The sequence below is a fragment of the Protomyctophum parallelum genome (genome assembly GCF_964188405.1).
Source record: "Protomyctophum parallelum genome assembly, chromosome: 20".
Taxonomy (NCBI): Eukaryota; Metazoa; Chordata; class Actinopteri; order Myctophiformes; family Myctophidae; genus Protomyctophum; species Protomyctophum parallelum.
Genome location: NC_139718.1, coordinates 12849442 through 12867786, shown reverse-complemented (window position 1 = coordinate 12867786; position 18345 = coordinate 12849442). Strand labels below are relative to the sequence as shown.

Below are 18345 nucleotides of genomic sequence, written 5' to 3'. Positions count from 1 at the left end.
GTTCAATGTGCTAGCCAGTTGAACATACACCCCTCTGTTTATTACTCTGACACAGGCAGGCACACGCACGGGTCGCATGCACGCACGCGCACACGCACACACACGCACACACACACACACACGCACACACACACACACACACACACACACACACACACACACACACACACACACACACACACACACACACACACACACACACACACACACACACACACACACACACACCACTCTACTCCCGACCCTTAACCCTTCCTGTCACATGCTACATTACAGTCTGTCTTGCTCATTATTGAGCCAGAGTCAGCTTTGTTTCAGAAGAATTTACATGATGCCTGAGACCAAAAACAAAGCCTCCAGGATGAATGGAGAATTTTGAAGCTGAAAGTCTACTATAAACTGGTAACATGTTTAAATACAGGTTGTAATACTGCCTAGAATGGACATCTTTTCACTCAGGCGAAGAGAGATATGGTTTGTGGATCCAGGGACCAGAGATATAAAAAGGGCTCATTTAAATCATTTCCCCCTGGCTGGCAGCCTGGCAGGGAACAGAGCCAACCACTGGGTGAACTAGGAGAGAAGTAGTGACACGAGGGTTTCGGTTATCAAATCCTCATTTATAAAAAGATGATTTTACAACTGAGTGGACATCTTAAATTAATCACAAATAAAATGTTCTTTAAAACAGTTGAACGGATGACTTGTTTTTCTAGTGGGAAAAGAAAACCCAATGAAATATTTTTTGTTCATCATCTTCTTTTTCTTTCCACTCAGCACATAACTAATTGTATTCTAATTAGAATTTCATCTCTGAGTGGAACACTGTTAGCGAATGTCAGACAAGTGTCTTAGGGACTTCCTGCACTCCAGCAGGGGAAGAAGAAGGTCGCTCTGCATCTATGCACGAGGCTCTCAGGATTTACACACACACACACACACACACACACACACACACACACACACACACACACACACACACACACACACACACACACACACACACACACACACACACACACACACACACACACACACACACACACACACTAATTGTATCTTCAGAGAATGAAAAGAAACACTAATCACTAATGAGTTTCAATCAGTCCTAAAATGCAAAAGTGCAGCAATTTGACTGCTCTCCAATCCATCACAATTACATTTTAGGCATAGACGATGCTTTTTCAGAGTGAATTACAAAGTACAAGGTCAGAGGAAGCGCCGTAAACATTAATGTCAACCAACAGTAGGTTAACCAGTAAGATGACCTGAAGGCGAGAAGCGACCTCAAAAGGTCTGGGAAATTTATGTTTTAGGGCTGGTTAGGGCGTAAAATGTGTGTGCTAATTACGGTCGTAAGGCCAGGCTCTGGTCAGCCCAGTTAGAGCCCAGGTGGGCCGGGTCTAACTTTTCAGGCCTATTGAGAACTTTAGTTTTCGCCGGCTGCCAGGCGCGGCTGAGCAAATGACTTTGGGGTGTAGAGTTTGAATGGACAGGTATCAGTCAAAAGGGAGGCTTAACATATGGAATGTCAGAACAGGTCAGCTCCATCTCATTGTTGCAATACCGGGCACCCCAGGGCTATGTGACTGACATGACTGTATGACAACGTACGGCTGCAATGTCATCATTGATTTATTTGATTTTGCACAACAGAATATGTATACATGATGCATAATATGCTAGTTCATTCCACAGGAGAGTTGACAGTTAGTTGTTGGTCAGATAAGAAACCCTAGGGGGCTTATACGAGGGTAACATGTCATTGTTCCTACCTCCAACCCAATACTAACACCCCCAAACCATAACCCTAACCTCAGTCTTAACCAGCCACATATGAGTCTTAACCGGCCACGCATGTGTCTTAACCGACCACGCGTGTGTCTTAACCGACCACGCATGTGTCTTAACCGACCACGTATGAGTCTTAACCGGCCAAGCATGTGTCTTAACCGACCACGCATGTGTCTTAACCGACCACGTATGAGTCTTAACCGACCACACATGTGTCTTAACCGACCACGTATGAGTCTTAACCGGCCACGCATGTGTCTTAACCGACCATGCATGTGTCTTAACCGACCACACATGTGTCTTAACCGGCCACGCATGTGTCTTAACCGACCACGCATGTGTCTTAACCGGCCACGCATGTGTCTTAACCGACCACGCATGTGTCTTAATTGGCCATGCATGTCGGACTAACGGGAGGTACGGGAACGGTATGGGAACCTCACCCTTTATATTACTTACACATTTACAATATAGAATTAGAATTTATTTATTTTATTAAAACCAAAAAAAAAAAAAAAAAGAGAAAAGAAACAAATGATAAGTAAAAGAAAATAGGACAAAAAAGTACATATACTGAGCAAAAAAGACAGAAACATTTTTTTTTACACAAAGCAAAGACATACAGTAATGCTACTAGTCTTAACCAGCCACATATGAGTCTTAACCGGCCACGCATGTGTCTTAACCGACCACGCGTGTGTCTTAACCGACCACGCATGTGTCTTAACCGACCACGTATGAGTCTTAACCGGCCACGCATGTGTCTTAACCGACCACGCATGTGTCTTAACCGACCACGTATGAGTCTTAACCGACCACGCATGTGTCTTAACCGACCACGCATGTGTCTTAACCGACCACGTATGAGTCTTAACCGACCACACATGTGTCTTAACCGACCACGTATGAGTCTTAACCGGCCACGCATGTGTCTTAACCGACCATGCATGTGTCTTAACCGACCACACATGTGTCTTAACCGGCCACGCATGTGTCTTAACCGACCACGCATGTGTCTTAACCGGCCACGCATGTGTCTTAACCGACCACGCATGTGTCTTAATTGGCCATGCATGTCGGACTAACGGGAGGTACGGGAACGGTATGGGAACCTCACCCTTTATATTACTTACACATTTACAATATAGAATTAGAATTTATTTATTTTATTAAAACCAAAAAAAAAAAAAAAAAGTGAAAAGAAACAAATGATAAGTAAAAGAAAATAGGACAAAAAGTACATATACTGAGCAAAAAAGACAGAAACATTTTTTTTTACACAAAGCAAAGACATACAGTAATGCTACTAGTCATGCTACTAGTCATTAAGTACGCCGATGACACTACACTCATGGGGCTGATCACCGACGCCAGTGAGACGGCCTATAAGAGATGAGGTCAATACACTGGCGCTATGGAAGTATCATGTACAGTATACCATGCTCGCTTCACGCACCTTTATATCTTCCCTCAGGTACTACACAGTATGTGTAAATAGTAAATACTGTAGGCCTAACTCAGGTAGGCTACCATGTGTAACTGAGGTACCGTCTTGTTCCCTTTCTTACTACAGTCCTCCAGAGTGTAACCCTCAACCAGCAGTGGCACACAGACGATGATGGTGATGATGATTACGATGGTGATATTTATTTCAGAACAGCTGCACCGGCTTAGGAAGTAGGTGTGCTTCTAATCAAGCAATGCAGTGCATCTCCACCACCCTATATCTGTGGTATGCAATGCTGTTTAAAGCCGGGCCCCCGTAAAAGCCGTGCTTCTCCTGGCCAAGCAAAACACCACATTCTTGGCAGGGAATGATCTTTGGGATGAAACGAAAAGGTGGAACCCGTCACAACTTCCACCTCCTGCCCTTCTATCCCACCAGGACTTGAAACGGGGGGGAAAAAACAAGTCCACCTCCCTCTCTTTCACCGTCGCGTTGAGCCCTCACCGGCACACCAAGGACTGCTCTGTATCCAACTCTTTTTGAGTTTGGGTCCAAAGAAAACATCAGAACTAATAAATCAGTGTCTGAAATTAACCCTGTGCTCTATTGGGTCACACCTCTCCGTTGTTCAGGCCTGACCTGCGGCTCTTCCCAGAGGAAGTGACATACACAGGAAGTGACATATATAGAGGAAGATCTGGAATGATCCCTCTCCAAGGGAGAGGCCCCACACATCCACTGCTACACCACGACCCGGTTAAAAGTTTGATGAGACACAACTCTATTTGGGTATATCTGTAGAAATCCGAGCTGCTTAGCTATTCCCCGTAGATTTCCTGTCACACTGCACAAACATCCCTTCCCTGGACTCCTCTCTCTCCCAGGGTGTGATGCTGCAGTGGTCCAATGCATCATTCTTATAGGCTGCCACTCATTACGGCACAGCGCTCCTCTGGGAGTACAGACAGTAGGCAGGAATGTATGCACTGCCCAACCTGCCAGGGAATCCATCAATGACATTCTCGCACATTTACACACCAGCAATCGGGCCGCCCGACGTGGACAAGGTATTCTCTGCGGAATCAAAAATACCAGGGCAAATTGGAGCTGAGAAAATGTACTGAATGTGTTGGCTGAATGAATGGTCTGCAAGACATACAGTAGCCTACAAAATATCTGCCGTGGATGCACTGCAGCTACTCATTCTGTAGTACAGCAGCTTGCAACGGGCCTGGTCTAAAAAGATACGTTAGACCACAAAGACAAACTACTTCCTAAATGTCAATGCCGTCCTCAATCACAACACCAGAGGGAGCTCCACTGATCATGTTCAACCCAGATTTGGCTCAAACAAGGTGTTCGTTCTCCTTCTATGCCACAAAAATGTGGAACGCCCTACAAACGTCGTAAAAGAATGTGAATCCCTGCTCTACTCTTTTACCAAACCGCTCTCAAAGAGCATTTATGGGCGGCTGCTATTTGAAACTGGCCCCAGTAAAAAGTCAAAGACTTTACTGTACATATTATATTTAATTTCTAACCGTATATTTCATATGATGTCTTTGCATAGTACTATATATTGTATGTCATTAAATGTTTCGATGAATTGAGTATGAAGGACCCCATTGGAAACAAGCCATAGGCTTTCTTGGGTTTAAATCCTCTTAGCAGACCTTATATTGAATTGTACTTTTCTGTTAATAAAAAGTTTTTTTTAATTTACATCATATTTGGCGGACATTTGATCTCATTTCTCTTTTCATTGTCAATGGCAAATATCGAGACGACAAAATGTACGTCATATTTGGCAGACATTAATTGTCTCCACCAGGCCGAAGGCATGTGGGGAGAGTATGTTTTGCACTCCGTCCGTCCGCGTGTCCGTCCGTCCGTCCGTCCGTCCGTCCGTGTGTCCGTGAACAGCTAATCTCGGCCACCGTTAACCCGGTCGATGCCATATTTTGCACACACACTCCCTGGATGCCAACCATGAACCTCTGCCCCAAAATTTCCAGAACGGCCTGTTATAGCGCCACCAGGAGGTCGCTTTGTGCAAAACAAGTTTTTGCACAGTACACCTACAGATTTTGTCCAAACATCACGCAAATTGGTACACAGTCTCTCTAGAGCCATTCAACGAAACGGGTCTTTCAGATTTATCAGACTCCATCCTGATTGGTTAAGATTGGCTTCCAAAGTTCACAGGAGTGCTCAGTTTCAAACAAAATGCTGCAAATCATGAACACATCGCGTGATTTCCGTGAAATTGTGCACCCACATTCCCACTAGGCCGAGGACGAAATGCCACATGAACAATTTCAACTCAGCCTCAAGGTGGCGCTATAACTGGCCGAAAAGTGTTTTTACCTCTAACTGCACGGATCTGTGGATAACCTGGTGGAGACCTGTGCCCGGAAGGGCACTTTTTCTAGTTTTGACCTAATTTCTCCTTTCATTGTCAATGGCAAATATTGAGACGTGTGGGGACAAAAGCTGTATAGTGCCCCTCATATTGAGACGTGTGGGGACAAAAGCTGTATAGTGCCCCTCATATTGAGACGTGTGGGGACAAAAGCTGTATAGTGCCCCTCATATTGAGACGTGTGGGGACAAAAGCTGTATAGTGCCCCTCATATTGAGACGTGTGGGGACAAAAGCTGTATAGTGCCCCTCATATTGAGACGTGTGGGCCGGGACAAAAGCTGTATAGTGCCCCTCATATTGAGACGTGTGGGGACAAAAGCTGTATAGTGCCCCTCATATTGAGACGTGTGGGGACAAAAGCTGTATAGTGCCCCTCAAAAACATGGAACTCCTGTCTCTCACCTAGGACTCTCGGTGAGGCACGCCCTCTTCACATCGGATTATGTAATTCCATTACCCATTCATGGCCACTGGCGCCTTTAGCTGAAGGTTCATTAAGTCCCATGATGGTGCGTATCTTAAAGGCACGCCATAATTCAACCATGTCAAGGATAATATCTCTATGGAATAGCTGTCCCTCATGATGGTTATGATCATGAACCATGACCTTCAGCAGCCACGTGAAGACGAGTCCACCCATGCACATCTTGTCTTCAGCATGGCATACAAACGGCGCCAACAGTACACACGGACATACATGTGGGTGCACATGTGCAGGGTCGGCAAGTGCACACACACACACACACATACTACAGAATCAGACATTTGAACAATATGACAGCTCGATCAAATAACGCTTTCCCTTTCGGAGGTTGTGAACCGGAAAGGGGATACGGGAGGAGGTGCTTACCTGATGAAGAAAGAGGCTGCTGCCGAAGCACTCTGTGCTGATGCGGAGGAGGCTGAGGAGGAAGAGGAGGTGGAAATAGTGGTGGTTGGGGTCACACACTGTCCCAGTTGGCTGGAGGTTCTCTGTCGGCAGGGTGTCAGACACGTGTTCGTTGTACTGGTGGCAGTGGTGGTAGTGGTGAGAGAGGCCTCAGAGGCTGTGACGTCCCTTTCTGTCTCCCCCATCAAACCCTGGACCTGTTGACACAAAGATGCAGAGATAAGACCACAGCTATGACTTACACGCCATTCCAGTCCATTTACTTTCTTTATTCTCATTCACTCCCTCTCTGTAGCAGAAATGCTACAGATGGGAAGGCAGCTGCAGAAGCCAGCACCAGTTAGAAATGGAGTCAGCAAGTCTCCACATCAGCAGCAAGCTCCCCACAGGAACGGCATGGACTGTGTGCACTGCTCATTGATTCTGGCAACACACTGGAGGATGCTTTGGCTGAACAGTAATTAAGTGATAACACACATCTAATTAGTCATTAAATCACTCGCTGACTGTGTATGTATATAATATATATATATATATATCAGCAGCTAATTTGGCATTTTACTTATCCTCTATGAGAGATGTTAGTCCGCAGCTTGATTCATGCTACTGTAGGTGCAGCTAAGAGCCTTCTGCAGAGGAGGACCAACTACTGTACAGAGGCAAATCTACTCTAATCAATCAAAAACAGTGTGTTAAGACTTGTTTCTTCGTGTTTGCGAGCTGTTTCAGCTGTAGCAAAACAAAACACAAACTCAGAAGAGACAGAACAAGATTGCCAATGGGGCGAACTGGGTTAGGTGATGATTGGCTGAACTGGATGAACTTTTCTGCTGCCCCACCGGGTCTAAGGGGCTATGAAGTTGGAGAAAGATGGGGCATGCAGGCTCAGCTGGTGCCAAGGAAGTTCACACTAATCTCTCTACAGTCCAGTAGAGGGAGCACTGAGAGATCCAACCAGATCCAAAATGTTTAAAGGCTACTTTGCCAATTTTGAACCTGGATGTGTGAATCGTGGAAACTTGTAAAAACACTTAAAAACACGATTGTGTGTCTCAAGACCTTAATTACTCTCAGATTAAGATGGTGTCGTTTTTCCAGTGCCAAGAGAGCAAGCTCTTTCAGAGAGAATACTTAAGAAAATGTTATGTAATATTTTCACAAGTCCACCTTACAATAGAACGATAGGATTCACATTCACTCTTTAAACTCGTATATTTGAACTGCAGTAACAATAACAATAACGGCTTAATCCTCATTCCTGTCAACGGTCTACTCTATCCAATAGGGCATTATCAATAATGCTGCCAAAGAACTGGTTGTACATGTTGTACATGAAATATAAAAGAAAATGTTAGCCGTAACATTTATAACACCGTCATTGACACATGCACATTGTGTAACCAGCAGCAGCCTCAGGTTGAGTACAACATGGTGTTTAACGGGATTCCGTCAACACAATTCAGGCCCTCTGCATATTTACTACCTCAGTGTTTGCCTTAGATTCATGTTTGGCAACTAAAATAACATCATTTACAATCTTTTTATAAAGTGTGGGGGGCCCTGCAGTATTTGCCATTTGTCAGTGGCGGCTGACAGCTGAACTATTTATACACCACGGCTGACATGTGAATGCTATTCATCAAAACGTAAGGACATGTACATATATATACATACATTCTGGCATTCACATGACAGTGGCCTTGGCTATACTGTACGTGGCTCAACAGGCCACTGTTACAGTGATCTCTACATACAGAGGGAAGTCAAAACATCATCGCACAACAAACTGTCTCTGACAATTTGTCAAAGAATGGTGTGGAATCATTTCCAATTATGTACATTAAGTGCCTTACTGCCTTCCAATCGTGATGTGCATAAGGCTGACTGTCATGCGATTAGGGCTGTCTTGTGACAAACATTGACCTGAGGGTGTGATCTTATGGGATGTTCTGAATAGACTCAAGACATCACTTTATGTTGACCTGGTGCTGTGTGGCATTTATTGATTTCAACACAGCTTCTGACTATGAAATAAGGCTCCCATGTTAGTCTACAGCACAGGACGGTAAACTTAAATACGAAGTGTTTCTGACTCTACACAGACATCATGTTCTGAATGAATGGATGAATGAATTGGAAATTCAATTCCCAATATTTCACATTCTGTTAACAAGCTTATTTTAGCACTACCTCTCTCCTGTCATGAAATTCCACAGTGATGATTGAGTGGATCATCAGTAGCTGTGATTGGCTGTAGTGTCAGAGGTTATGACTGGTGAAGTACATGATGGAGAACGTGGGTTTCAAAGTGAAATGAGCCATATTCTTTTCACGCTGTCACCAGAGCGGCTAACCTAACGACACCATGTGGGTGTCCATGGCAGGCGAGGAACCTATAGACACATAGCATGGACGTGTACCCATCTCAATTTGGCACGAAACATCTCGAGCACTTCACATGCCCGCATGAGAAGCCTATCTGGATGCCTAATCAAAATGCTGTCACCGTCTGAGCCAACGCACGGTGTCAGATTTAACACGAAGGAGCAGCAGGTTTCAGGAGCGTGCAGTGAACGCTGTTCAGCGGAAGTTAGGTGGGAGGGGGGGGTTGAATCGGATAAGCAGCTCAAACACACACACACACACACACACACACACACACACACACACACACACACACACACACACACACACACACACACTCCCCTACTCCCCTAAGCACATCAAGAGGCCTGTCAAAGAGTATTCCCCGTAGGATGGAGACTCAGGACTTAAGCCCCTCGGCCTAGTTGCTCTCTGCAGTCTTTGGATCTCAGATGACTCTGGCTGAAGCTGAATAGCACCATCTATCCCCTGGTCAGGTAATTAGGCTGTGTGTCTGCAGAGCCACGAGTCCTCACACATCCACCCTTTAACCCTCAGCCCTCACTTCCTGATCTGTGTGCCTTGGTTTGCTAGAAGATAGAAGAAGAGGAAAAAGGAGGATGACAGAGAGAGAGAGAGAGAGAGAGGGAGCTTCTCATGAAATCTCCAGTCAATAACGGAAGGCTACATTACCAGTTCCCACCAACAAACCTTTCTCTTTTCAGAGGCTGAACGTTGTAGGGCTCCCAGCTGACCTTTGATCCCACTGGTGGACAGACTATTACCTCTGAGGTGAAATAGGCACCGTTAATCTGGGCTGTCATGCTCGGCTGGTCTTGGCAACCAATAGAAACCAAGTATAGAGAATATCGACTTCTGACAGTGATGATAACCGCTGGGTCCGTCCAAGTGAGAAATGGACAAAACGCTCAATAAAAAAATGTCATAGGGCAATGACATTTAGCTCCCTATATTTAGGATATATAGCATGTATGGTATACTGTATATTACCAGTTGGTATTAATACAAATACTTGTAAAAAGATTCAACAGGAATGGTTTAATAATTTGGCAAGAATGGGAAGGGCTGTCTTTGTTTATTTTTTCTTTCTTACTTTCTCCATCCTGTATCCTTCTACCCTTGGTGGCACAATGCCATGTGTGCCCAGCTGCACTGTTTATGAGGCAGGCAGCAGCCAAGTCAAATTGGTATCAGTCTAGCAGGCCACCAATGGGCCACCAACCCAATCCCTGGGGTCAAGAAAGAGCACTTTGTGTTTGCAGATTAATGCACATGTGGTGGTGGTGGATTTTTGCAGAGCAGAGGGGGATTCGAGTCCATCAATTAACCATTTTGAGTGTGTTTGGTTTAGGCAATAGCTCACACTGCACATCATGACAGTCTGCATTACCTGAAGGCCTCTGAGCTGTTCAACACCGGCACTAGGCATTTTATGAACAATGGTGAAGTGGGATGTTAACAGATGCTTGGGTGATGCTCTGTCAGGTAAAACAAATACTGGAGATCTGGAGTTCTCGGCAGACCTAAAGCAGACAGACAGCCTCTGAGAGAGAAATGCACCGTGCTGTCTCAGCCATTTGAGGCAATCAAATCCAAAAGTGTTTCAGTCAATCCCTTCTGTTGAGAGGGAACAAGATACTGTTATTCCACTGGTATTTAAAATAGCACAAAATATCATCCGAAGTGCCAGCTAATTATTTCTCGAATGAGAGCCCTGTACTGGTCTTTGCATGGGAGCGCCCCCAGGCTCTGCAGCACAGAGGAGGTTGACACACTGTAGAATTGCTGTCTAACAGAGGCCATCTCCACTCTTTTGTCTCAACAACAAGAAATCAAGTGGGAATCGTGAATTAAAAGCTCTTGCCTTCCGGCAACTGCAGAACTCCCAGTCTGACAGGGATGGTGTGGGTTTTTGTCATTCTGAAGGATCTGGTTTTAATGAAAGAAACTGGCTTTAGAAAATAACACAAGGCACAATTCTGCAGTGTTTGCAAGTAACTCCATATCCTAAAGGGACATTTCTCCCTCTCAGAAGAGGCCCCAGCCTCAGCTATGTGGCATTGAGCAATGCATCCTAGCACCGAACGCCACTAATTGCCTTTAGACACATAGATGGGGAACACAAGTCAAGTCTCTGCCTTTTATGCCAGGCCCTTTCATTTGCCCTAGATTGCACACATGCTGTTAAAAGCTTTTGGTGGCCTCCCATAAACTGGCTCTAACGGCACTTGTTGACATTAAAAAAGTGAAAATCTGTTTTAAATTTTCGAGCAGAAAAGAAGGAATAACACTAGCAAAGCCCATAATGGATTGCAGTCTTTACTTGCCTGGCACAGAGATGAAAAATATAGAATGTACTGTAATTGAGGACCTGCTCAACATTTCCGATGAAGAAAGGTTAGCACTGCAGTAGCACACCTGCTGAAATGATTGGAGAGTTTGTTCTGTACACCGAGTCTGTCGGGTGTAGAATGGCCTAGTGGCGTGTCAAAGCCAGGTCTACGACCAGATGTCCCTCTCATGGCAAGAGGAGATTAGTCAGAAAACAGCACACCTTTGATTAGCGTAAGAAAAACATTAGGTTATAATGAAAATGAGGCTTAGCATGTTACTATGGTTCTGGGTCTCTATTGGCAAGAAGAATGAAACAAAATTGTATCAGTGTGCCAATAAATGAATTAGTGCGTTGCTGGTGGTACAGCATGATTAGTCATTAAATCCCACATCACCAGGGGAGGCACTCAGAACTCTCCACAGCCTGTGACACATCAAACAAAGCAGTGACTAACCGTTATTATCCCACATGAGAAAGAAGTTATGGAGACGCCGTGGGGTGGTCATTTAAAATGCCCTTGAGGAGGAGGTCAGAAGATTAGTGCTGCGCTGACCCCTGACCTTAGCTCACCCAGGCTCCTTGACTACTGAGGAATGAGAGGTCAGCACTCATGCAGAGTTTTGACACAGAAAACCTCTGGAGGCTCAGGTCTCTCTGAAGGGCTGAAATGTAGCGTATCTATTGACATGACACGACCTGACGAGCACTTAAAGACAGGCATGTAGGACAACAGAGGGTATCCACATCTATATTTCATGGAATTATCTTCAATTTATCCTCAAGATGGAAACTCACATTAGCCCTGGACAAATGAAGATGATTCACCTCAGTATGCAACTGTATTCAATGAGTATAAATGTCCTCTTCAATTTGTTGTTAAACTGTATATTTTGTTGAACTCTTAAAAAATAAATACGGTAAAACCTCATCATTTCTTAACCCTGTTTATATAGTAACTGATGATGCTGAATGAATGAATGAATTTGTTCGTTCGTTCGTTTGTTCATTCATTCATTCATTCATTCATTCATTCATTCATTCATTCATTCATTCATTCATTGCATCATAATAATCCTCATCCTCAAGTGATGATAACCATACTCTGGGGGAAAAAAATACAAATTAAAACATTTACCGGGCTGGGCTGAGGGAGGAAATTGTTGACTCTGGAAATGCTCCACATTCCCTCCAGGTACTGCTGGGCCTGGATGGTCACTGAGCCGAGGGCCCCGGTGAGCTGCCCTCCTCCCACAGTCACCTGAACGCTGGCTTTGGGCCCCGCGGAGCCGTGCGGCCACCCGAGGCCCCTGCGCCGATCGCCTCCAGGCAAGACGTGGGTGTGGACATGATGGGCGTGGCCTTTCGACAGCTGCTTTGCGGGGGCGTTGGACCTGGGAAGCTGCCCCGGGAGGGAGGTGGTGGGCGGCGCGGGCATGTCCGGGCTGAGGGAGAGCGCGGGGGCGTGGAGTGTCTGCAGCGCCTCCTGTCTCAGTTGGCGGAGGGGCGTGGAGCACACCGGGCAGCAGGCGACACCACCAGCATCATGGCACCCAGGGACAACGATCTGCTCAAAGATGAAGGCGGCATATCCTGGGTCCTGCCGAGTAAACACGCACACGCACACACAGACACACACACACACACACACACACACACACACAAAATTATCACCATGTGCAATACAACAATCCATATGCGTGCAACATTGTGGAGTCAGTGATATATCGTATCGCTGGAAGAATTTCCTGACTGTTCACATTTTCCAGGCATGTCAGTGGGTCAGCGAGTGGTGTGGTCCCCCGACGTCCCTCTGGGACCCTCACTCCCTGACTTAAGCACTTCCTCCACGTCCTCCGCAGGACAACAGTTTGTTTAGACTGAGCTACCTCGCCTGCCCTGCAACCAGAGACTGCTGTTCAGGGCCCTCAGGCATGTGCTCATTTCACGGAGGCCGTTAGTGACCCGAGACCAAACAAGAAGCCACACAACGACAAGGCTGAACAACTGAGGACATGAGATGAAAATGGGACTGAGGGGCGATTAGTGGCAGAGTTTTAGGCATTCCTTGAGAACAGAAACTCAAACACTACATACTGTATCTTTTATATAATTTGTAAAGCTGTTTATATCCCTTCAGAATTGAGAAAGTTGGCGGGTACCTGCAGTGCCTGGTGGCTCAGGCAGTTAGTGGGCATGTGGTCAGACAGGCGTCAAATCTGACCTCTGTCTTGTCCAACATGTCTCTCTTCTCTCTACCCTTGGTTTACTGTCTCTCTACACTGACATATTTGTAATAAAGCCTTAAAATGTCAAAAGTAAATCTTCATAAAGAATGAAGACAGTCGTGCAGAGCTCAGCGATTTTAGAAAGGGTGACAAGCAGGGCATTGTCCTTTCTGTAAATCTCTTGGGAGTCTCTCCCCGGGGTGCCTGTGTCACAGCCAGGGAGGGACACGGATAGAAGACAACAGCTGAGGACATACTATTTAGATATCATATGTCCCAGCATGAAAACATTATGACAAGGCCACCAGTGAGAAAATAACTACAGTATTGCCTGCTGGAAGGCATGCAGAGGACAAAATGGCTGTCAGCCTCTCTCTACCAAACCATTACTATTCAAATCATTTCTTATCTCACACACTTAAGTGCGGTATAGGCACACAACTTAAGATGAACACGTTTGCATGAACACACAAATTATGCACACAGACTATATTATAGTCTCTGTCTCTCGTGGTCACATGCATGCGAGCACACCACTGTCTCTTAAGAGGCATAAAGGGGTTCTAGTGCCTTAAGACAGAAGCCCACAGCCCATACATAAATGTTTACGAGGCCTTCGCTCTGTGGATCCTCAGAGGTGATCAAGAAGAGTGAGACAGTGGGCAAACAACAATCCACAGTGGGTTAATGCGGTGCCACTTAATAAAGCCAGTCCAATGGACTTAGGGCCCGCATAGACAGACAGGGGACTCTAAATCTATGACAGCAGTTCAATACAAGGACTTTTAGCTGACCTTCCAGCTGCCATCACTATAGCAGTCCACCACAATGATCATGCAACATTTAGCATCATCCTACAGAAAACCACTGATTGAACGAGCCGCCACGCCTGATTTTCACATGAGAACAGAAATAAGATAAGAGATTGAATTACACTCAGTCAACCTTGACTGCTGGCCATCTCTCTGTGATTTCTGTATCATCTCCAGGCAGGTTCAGCCATGTGTTAAGTGTTATAGCAGACATTCAGGTATAGAGAACCGTGATTGGACCTTCACTTTTGACCTGACATTAAATCAACCCAATCTCCTCATACCGCCAAGAGGTTGTGGTTAATGATCGACTATATAGGCTACTTACTTTACACTTGGGCAGGCACGGACAGGATGCAAGGAAGAACGCCAAACACGCTCAGAATGAAGAAAACCCCACAGCCATGTTGGCTAATGGCAGACACACAAGTACAATTTATCTTCTTATAGCTATACCATATACAGTATGATGGTGCATTGCATTTCAATGTAAGAGGCTTACAGTATATAAATACCGAAGAGATTCAAGGAATTATATCTAATGCTGCCAGATATTGGTACACGTGAGTGTGATGTTTCACTGCCAGATGTTTATGCACAACAGAAGATGCTCCAGATTTTCACAAAACCCTGATCTATACTTTGTCGCTCGCCGATAATAAGATTGTTGGCAAGTGACACATTGTACGACGAAGTACAAATTAGGCATATATAAGTCTGTGATGAATTGGGAGAGAAATCAGTGGAAGAGAGAGAGAAAGGAAACAGCCTAATAGTTACATGGTTCAGTCTGGCTTTATTTTTTGGAAAGATGAAGAGAGTCATAACCTTCCATCATTCCTCATACTTCTCAACCCTCCGACGTGCCCACCTCAGACCTCAGGCCAGAGGAAGAGGAAATCAATCCCCCCTTCCGTATCGGTCCAGGCTGTACTTCTGTACCTCTCTCCATGCATTGTTAGGTGTTGATTTAGGAGAGCTAATAAAAAAGCAACACAAAGCTGAGGCCATCTGCTGTCCTTTTAGGGATCTGGAGGTTAGAGTAGCCTTCTCTTGTGAAGGTGCCTATTCGCTTTATGCCCCACCGAGTGAAAGAGGGGTCAGTGCCGCAAGGCTACTGACAGTCATGATGATGATGATGATGATGATGATGACGACGGAAAAACCATGCAGAACACTGTCCATGATATGATGCTGTTAATCCATTGTCACACATAATGGTTGAAACGTGTTATTTCACATATCACTCAGAGAAATGGCATTCACATGTAATGGTTGTAGAAATCCTCTGTTCCCTAGAGGTTTCGTCAAACATAAAACTGGAAAACATGAAACGCACAACGCATGAACGCACCACACCCAAGAGCCATATTGTTTCTTTTATTATCCATGTGATCTATTACTGACAGGTGCAAGTAGCTGTTAACAGTAGCCTTGTTTCATCAACACAATGCAAGCGTTCAAAGCATTCCTGTGTACAGCGAGATGTGGAGCGACTTCAAGGCGCTGCCTCTCTGACCATTGTTGTTCGAAGTATATAAGATGGCTGAGCTTTTCAACACGAGCACTCTGAGCTTTGGGTAGGGAGAATATAACTGATGCAGTGGAGAGAGAAGAGTGAGCACATGCATTTGTGTGTCTATCTGTTAGAGACAAAGAGAGACAGGTTGAGGGGTGGAGCGAGGCTGGTTGGAGTGGCCCTCGCGTGAACGTTGGTGGGTGGTTGTGTTAGTTTATACCGCCTGTCAGCAAAGATCTTTGTTAAACTCTGGGGACAAATGAAGCCGGATCCCGCAGCCTTATTATGGAAAGGAGGTGCTCAGGGAGAGCGATGGAGAGAGAGAGAGAGAGAGAGAGAGAGAGAGAGAGAGAGAGAATTAGAGAGAGAGAAAGTGAGAGAGATTGCTGGCTGTAGAATCAGCCGTTTCTATAAACTCACCAACTATGATGAGAACCAGAGCACCAGCAGGAGAGGGAACCAGTCCAGCAAGCTAAGTGTCCGACTGTCTTTCTAACAGGATGGATGAGGGTGTCACCACTGAAGACCAGAGCCCTGGGGCTGATGGAAACGAGCTGTAACCACTTACATGGACACACGGGGGAGAAAGATGTGTGTGAGTTCTTCACCCCATCGCTTCTTTGGGGGGTACAAACAGAGCCAGGCAAAGTCAAACAGAGATGATCCTCAAACCACACCCCGTTTATCCCCTCCTTTGCTTTGAACGCACCTCCACTGCAACCAGACAAAGGAAAACCACCCTCCGACCGTGTCTGCATTCAGCGTTTGATGTCGCTCTGCTGTGGAGCACCAGGCCGGATACAGCCAAGCATGCTTAAATCGGGAGGAGGTCATAGTGATTTGAAATGCATGAGGCCCCACGCTAGCAGAGACACTTTTAGGCACGCTCCATTAAAAGTAAAATACTCTGGGAAACCACTTTTTCTATTCCAGTTAAGCCAAACAGACATTTCCCAGGCATGCAGGCTCCCAGTGACCCGCCAGTGTTGGAACTTGGAAGTAGCAAATATTGAAATTATTATCAGTGTGCGCTGTGCAACTATGAATGAAAATTGAGACAATTCTGGCACAGCTTGATGTTTGGTGCTTTATCAGGGTTTTTTTTTGTTGCCGCTCAAAGGTCTCCTGGTTAGTGTGATTTGTTTTTCTGTAACGTGAATGTCAGTTGAAAGGTTATTCCAACAGCTCAGGCCCACAATAAATCCTAATTGTCATTGTGTTTCTGTAAGCGTTTAGCTATAACGCCAATCAGATAGAGCGGTGACCTTCACCACGAATCAGCTCCTCTGAACATTTCTGTGATCATGCAATAAAACAAGAACACCAGAGAGTTGGCTTTCAAATTACATAAATTGTTCACTCACTCTTCCATTCCTTCCTTCCCTTTTCACAGCTTTCTCTGGTATTGATGTAGTGGTTGGGGTTATGGGGGGGCAGCAGTTTCCCTACTATGAGTCAGTGGAACAACACGCTGCTTTATATCTCTCCACAGTCCACACTAAACTTTGTTCTCAACCACTACCACATTACAATACCTCACTAGTCATTACTTCCTATGACAGCATTCCTTGTATATATTTAAAAAAAAATCAAGACCACACAGCAGCTGCCAAAATTCGCTGGCCTTTTAGGACTCACAACTCTCAGCTTTCTCTTCCCTCACTTCCCAACTAGGATGAGACGGAGCCACCTTTGTTTACTTGACCTCTGACACTGTTGGCCTCTACCTCACCGCCCCATGGGTCTCATAGAGATCACCCTTCAAGACCCCCCCCCCCCCCCAATAAACCATAGAAGTCTAGTCCAGATATGGGGTGCAGACGAGAGCTTCGTTCTACCAGCCCTCCTTTCCCACAGGTAGCCTGCCCTGGTTCACCCTGACAGGCAGACTAGAGAAAAATGAGCACAGCTGCTAGCCTTGCCCTGGGTGACCACAGGGCATTAGACCAGATTACATTCCCAGGATAAAAGCACAGATCCAGTGGTATAATCCTCCCCCCCCCCCCCTGCCCTTCTCTTTCTCAAGTCTCCCCACAAAGTCTACCACACCGACCACCAGACTGCCCTCTGAGTGAGCTAACTCAACCCACTTCCCCTGGAGCAGTGGGTCCACCAGACTGCCTTCTGAGTGAGCTAACTCAACCCACTTCCCCTGGAGCAGTGGGTCCACCAGACTGCCCTCTGAGTGAGCTAACTCAACCCACTTCCCCTGGAGCAGTGGGTCGCTGGACAGCCTCGGCAGCACACTGGCTGACTCATAGATCTGATGAGATATCAGGTTAGAGCTTTTAGTGCCGAGACGGCCATCAGTGGATCTGGGACACAGGCCATTAAGTTTAACCACTGCCTGCTTGGAGGCAGAGAAGACAATGACTCAGGATATCACACAAGCATGCTATTTACCTCTGTGAGGAGTGGACGCCCCCAGTTTGGAGAACTAAATAGGGCCACTGACCAAATCACATCAAACAGATGTCTGCAGTGTAGATTTGACACAAGTACTCGTCTCAAACCC

General features: G+C 45.7%; 1 protein-coding gene across 1 annotated transcript in view; it reads right to left on the bottom strand.

Moving 5' to 3' along the window:
- kif26ab (kinesin family member 26Ab) overlaps positions 1-18345 on the bottom strand; it is an 82828-nt gene that overhangs the window by 36772 nt on the left and 27711 nt on the right. The window contains exons 3-4 of the mRNA XM_083792166.1: positions 12410-12871; positions 6516-6751 (exon numbers count right to left, since the gene is read on the bottom strand). Coding sequence (XP_083648292.1) covers positions 6516-6751; positions 12410-12871 — 698 coding nt within the window. The remainder of the gene's footprint in view (positions 1-6515; positions 6752-12409; positions 12872-18345) is intronic.